This window comes from Chaetodon auriga, chromosome 8 (assembly GCF_051107435.1).
Source record: "Chaetodon auriga isolate fChaAug3 chromosome 8, fChaAug3.hap1, whole genome shotgun sequence".
Classification (NCBI taxonomy): Eukaryota; Metazoa; Chordata; class Actinopteri; order Chaetodontiformes; family Chaetodontidae; genus Chaetodon; species Chaetodon auriga.
In genome coordinates, this window is record NC_135081.1 from 26800001 (window position 1) to 26805770 (window position 5770).

The 5770-nt window shown below is 48.0% G+C and overlaps 1 protein-coding gene across 1 annotated transcript in view; it reads left to right on the plus strand.

The window, feature by feature from the left end:
* Nucleotides 1-2934, plus strand: part of prdm1a (PR domain containing 1a, with ZNF domain) — a 14097-nt gene extending 11163 nt beyond the window's left edge. The window contains exons 5-7 of the mRNA XM_076737353.1: nucleotides 623-1713; nucleotides 1842-1970; nucleotides 2100-2934. Coding sequence (XP_076593468.1) covers nucleotides 623-1713; nucleotides 1842-1970; nucleotides 2100-2705 — 1826 coding nt within the window. The 3' untranslated portion in view covers nucleotides 2706-2934. The remainder of the gene's footprint in view (nucleotides 1-622; nucleotides 1714-1841; nucleotides 1971-2099) is intronic.
* Nucleotides 2935-5770: the final 2836 nt, after the last annotated feature.

Below are 5770 nucleotides of genomic sequence, written 5' to 3' on the forward strand. Positions count from 1 at the left end.
AAATCAGGAGAGTAGGAGCTTGATCAAAAGTGTGTGCGTGTGTGTTCCCCAAAAGTGGAAGAGTCAACAAATCAGACAGAGGCCTTTGTCTGCAGGCGCCTCTGTGTGTGTGCTTTGTCACATGGTGTGTGTGTGGAGGGCAGGTGGAGGCCAAGCATTTTCGGAGGATATCTTTAGCAGGAAACCTTCCATCAGCCCGTTCTGTCTGCCACCACTTTGATTTTATCTTGATTTTATAGACACACACACACACACACACACACACACACAATGCCCAAAGGCAGCTGTCACGCTTCACTTCCTGCGTTTTGCCCCCACCCTCGCCCATGACGCTCGTTTGTCAAATCTGTCACCTTAATTGGCCCAGTGAGTTACTTATGGTAACCCTGTGACACACACACATCTCTGCTGAGGGGAACCATGTGAGCTGCTGAGGTCTATCTCTGCAGACGTTTGGTTTTAAAGGAATTTAATCCTTCTGTTGTTAAATAGAAGTCATGATTGAAACTTTCAATGGAAAAACTGCTTTCATTTTTTAATGGGCCCGCGGGAGAACCGAGCAGACCCTGTCGTGATCTGGTGAACTCCCTCTGACCTCTCTCCTCTCTTTCTGTCCGTTCAGAGCAATCTCTCCTGGAGGTCAAGCAGCAGCAGGTGAGCAGCGAGGAGCGTTTGGTCGAAGCCTCCAGCCCGTCCCCCGTCGCAGTGACCCCCACCCCGCCCAAGAGGGAGCACAGTGTTCTCTCTATTCTGCGTGGCACCAACAGCACCTCCTCCTCGTCCACAAAGAGGGAGCCCAGTCGGCCACTTCCCACCCGCCCGCGGTGTGCCGACAGCCCCGAGCGCCCCCTGTACCCTCGTGCCCTCTACCCGGCTCTCAGGCCCCACCATCACATCCCTGAAGACTTCCTGAGCCACAAAGCAGGCCAGCTTGGCTACCCTGCAACCCGTTCTCCTGGTAACCAGTCTTCAGCCACACCCAGCCCATCAGCGAGGAGCAGCCCAGAAAGTAGCCCTCAGGGAAGCCCCTCGGGTCCAGCGCCATCCCCAGCTTCTTTCTACCCCACCGGACTGGGTTCCTACCCCAGTTACTCCCCACCATCTGCCCCCCTCTCCTCATCCTTCTATCCTCCAGGAGCCCCGTACTCACGCTACCTCCTGCCCCATCACTACCCTCTGCCTGGCGGTGGAGTCCCCACCGTAGGAGGAATCTTCCCCAGGATGTACCCCCTGTACAGCAGCCTCCTGCCCCCTCATGTGCCCCTCCTGCCTTCCGACTCAGCAGGGAGGCACTTCTTGATGCCTGACCATGTCCACCCCTCCTCCATCTCTGCCCACAGAGACTTCCTCCTTCCTGGCCCCACCAGTGCCTTCTCAGCTGCCACCTCTCTGAAGGACAAAGCAGGGCCTCACCACCCTTACGCTGGGCACCCTCACCCACACGGACCCTCCCACGCCCCCTCCAGCGGCTCCCCAACAGCAGGCACGTCACCGCCAAACGAGCGGGTGCCCACCAAGCCTACCTCAGCCCTCCTTGGTAATGTCAACGAACGTTGCTCTGATGAAGAGGCCATCAACCTGACCAAGGTGAAGCGTGGCGTGGGCTCAGCTGGCTACAAGGCGCTGCCGTACCCGTTGAAGAAGCAGAACGGCAAAATCAAGTACGAGTGCAACGTGTGCAGCAAGACCTTTGGACAGCTGTCAAATCTGAAGGTGAGGCTCCAGAGGCCTTATTATCATTCCATTCATTCGCACAGCGAGGATCACAGTTTAACTGTTAGGCCGCAGAGCAGGTTTACAGCACTTAACATATCATATCTTTGCTCGTCTCTGTCATGCAGGTGCATCTTCGTGTCCACAGTGGAGAGAGACCTTTCAAATGTCACACCTGTAACAAAGGCTTCACCCAACTGGCTCACCTGCAGAAGCACTTCCTGGTTCACACTGGGGAGAAGCCTCATGAATGCCAGGTGAGACACAATGCTGAAGATGAAGTACTTTCATTCACCTGATTACTTTGATGAGTTAATAACCAGATTGTTGTGGTTTCCAACAAGCTGCTAACATTTTTTTTTTTTTTTTTGCGTCTCCTCTTCCAGGTCTGTCACAAACGCTTCAGCAGCACCAGCAACCTGAAAACTCACCTGCGCCTCCACTCAGGGGAGAAGCCCTACCACTGCAAACTCTGCCCAGCCAAGTTCACCCAGTTCGTCCACCTCAAGCTGCACAAGCGCCTGCACTCCCGCGAGCGTCCGCACAAATGCCCCCACTGCCATCGCCACTACATTCACCTGTGCAGCCTGCGGCTTCACTTGAAGGGCTACTGCCTGGCGGCCACCTCCGGCCCTGGCAGCCCAGCTGTCACCAGTCAGGCTGCCTTGGAGGAGGTGCAGCGCGCCAACGAGGAGATCGAGCGCTTCGACGTCAGCGAGCACGCCGAACGGCTGGAGCAGCTGCAGGGAGGGGCGGAGGTGGAGGCCATGCTGGAGAAGCAGGTCTTGGGGATGCTGTGGAGGGACACCGACCTTAAGTCCTCCCACTTCCATCCCCACCACAAGGGCGGCGCCACAGAACTTCTGTCTGTGGGTTATGGTGCGTACGAGTCCCTGAATGAGACATCAGTCATCAAGATGCGGCGCAGCAGCCCCATCCTACCGCTTCCTACCCACATCACTATCAAGCAGGAGTCAGAGGATCACGCTTAAGTGACCTTTAAACACAAGGGACAAAGATTCAAGACTGCGTGGCTCAAGGCGGACTGGGTTGCCAGGAGCAACAGCTGTAAATAAATAATTCTTCCACCTGGTTGTTATCAGGAGTGACATCATGGTTACACCAGGTTCATCAGGGACTCACGTACTCAGGGCTCAAGAGACACTGTCCCATGACTACTTAGCAGTTTCAGCGTTTATTATACTTAGAGACAATCATCTACCCAGGATTTCCCTTTAATGTAATTAATATAATGCTATTATCATTATTGTTGTTGTATTATTTGTTCTCTATTTTCAAATGTTTTTTGATCAATTAGTTGTTATATAACCTCCTTAATTTATTATACTTTTTATTTGTTGTTTTCAAAAGCAATAAGTGGAAGGGATGGTTACACTGACGCGGTGAAATCAATGTAAAAGACTATTGTTCTGTTGTTTTTTTCTCTCTCTGTGGCCATTTCTCTGTAGATAGTCACTCTTTCTTTGCGTATATACGTCATACGACCTCTGACCTATAGAACCAGGGGTGTCCACTCTTCAGGGTTTTATCTATTTAAATTTACAAACCACTATAGCAGGTTTAAAAGGGGTTGAAGAACTTGCCAAAGTACGGCACATAAATTTGTTAATTTAGCAAGAAGAGCTTTATTTCAACCCTGCTTGATAGCTTCCCTAAAGTATGCCTGTGTCCTTTTCTGATGCCTACTTAATTTAAATGAAACAAAAAAGGGCATTTTTGTATATTTTTCACAACGGTTACCTCAGTGTGCATGTGGCTATATGAGTGTGAGTGTGTGTGTGTGTGTGTGTTCAAAGGGACAGCTAGAGGTGGGAGCTTTCTATTTATTTGTTTTGCTACTTGAAGAAGAAGAAGAAACCAAACGGAACTGGAGTGCAGCTCTTCATGTGGTCCAAAGGAGCGGCACGGCCCGCTCAACATGTAGCACATAATGGACTCGGGAGGCTGGCTAGCCGCCCCCCTCGTCCCTCCTTTTGTTTTATTTTTCTACAACACTGTCAGCACCCAACAGGGAAGTGAACGTCCTCAGCTTTCAGGATTCACACTTGATGCTAGTAACCAAAGTTCACTCGGCTTTAATTTTAAACATACACCAAAAAAAAAGAGGAAAGGAAAATCAAAACAAGGGAAGAAGGACTTGAGGAATCAAAATGCTGAAGAAGGGAAGATGTACTGTGTGTATATGATGAAGTGTTCACTCTTTAGCTGTGGTCTCTCGTTTTGTAGATGTTTTGTTGTTGTCGTTTTTTGTTAATATTTCCGTTGAGAAGCAATGGCCCCTTCTTCAACACCACCCGTCCGCCATCTTGATAATGAGCTGGCACACACCAAAGCACCTCGGCCCTCTTTTATGCACTGGCCCCCTCCTCCTACTTTATAACTTCAGGGCCGATGCTCGCACCATTTACACTGTGTACAATAGATTGAACTGGTCAAACTGGCATTAAGACTCAACTTAATGTTACTAAAGCAACTGTGACTTCCTGCATCAGTTGTACATCCACAACCTGAACTCTGCAGCTCTCTCTCTCCTCTGTTTCACCTCTGATGTTCGACCAAAGCGTCTCTTTCTCTGATCAGAGCTTTAACTCCAGAGGAGAATCCCAGAAAGGACTGTCTCTGTTTACATTCTGGTTTACAGTTATTTATGTGCAAAAATGTCAAAAAGTGTAAATTATGATATAAACATTCACTGCTCTAATCTAAACCCTGCAGCTCTGTGTCTTTTATTGCTTCTACTTGTGTTTTAATATACACTTAGATAATGAAAATTATATTTGTCTTTATGTGACTTTATGTAGTGGTACAGCTTCTATAATTTTACGATAGCATGCTAGTAGTGTAGAGCGGTGTGTGACCCGTTTGATGGTCTATTTGACAGGTGTGTCATCTTAAATGGTGTTGATGGTTTGTCGTCTAGATGTAGCCAAGAAGCTTCAATAAGTTTCAGGAGAACTAATCGCTAAATTTCTACAAATCCCTGGAAGATTTTAGATTTTAGTTTGCTGTGACAGCAGCTGCCTAACAGTTCTGTAGCCACAGTAACTGTTTCCATCACTGACCACCAGCATATAATGACATACTGGTTTATAACGAGCTTTTTTGGATTCAGGGTAAATAGCCTTTTAGCTATAACTTAAGAATACATGGGAACTTTGGAAGCCTAAGTTAGCTAAAAAGCTAACTACTCAATAGCTAATTCTAACAAACAACTAAAGAAATGACCTACAGGCAACCTTTTATGGGATTTGGGTAAAAAGCTTTGCAGCAGCACCCTGGAGCACTTCAATCCAAAATCTGGACCATGAGGGTGTCATGTGGGGAAAGGTCAAAAGATATTCGTGAGAAAGCTTAAACAGCAATAAACCTCAGCTGGAATAAAAGAAGAATATATATTTAAGCTGACATTTAAAGGTGTTTTCACTTCATATGCCGGATTGGACCTCTTGGGCATGTACAGACTGTGCTTGATTGGCATATCCCTCACACTCCACCTGTGAAGGCAGGACATTACACCTTTAATTACACCTTCAATCTCAAGCTGAGAAGAGGTCTAATCACCCAGTGAAAACTGCTGAGGGTGGTGTTTTACTTACTAAAGAAAAGATGGTAACCTAAAGGAAAGCTGCAGATGACACAAACAGCAGACAGAGCAGAAATCCACCAGCAGAGATTCAGTCGAGTTCTTAACTTCCAACACATTGATTCACATATTACAACTTTGCGCAGTAAACCAGGCTCTCTGGTGGAAAGTCGTGAATATTTATGTCCATTTCCGTGCAATGCCAAGCTTTAAGACGTGAGCAGGAAATGGGAGCTGGGCTCCCCGGGCCCTATGGGCTGCAGTAACTGCGGTCTGTCTTTTATCCTGCATGCAGGAGACATGCAGACAACATGACTCATGTTAGAGCCGACAGTCGTCAGTCCTCAACCGTGCAATCTCACAAGAATGTGGATTTTAGCATCCAATCCAGACTGACACCCAACCATAAGTGTCAGCTCTTAAAGCCTAAACTTTATGGGATGTATATGATGG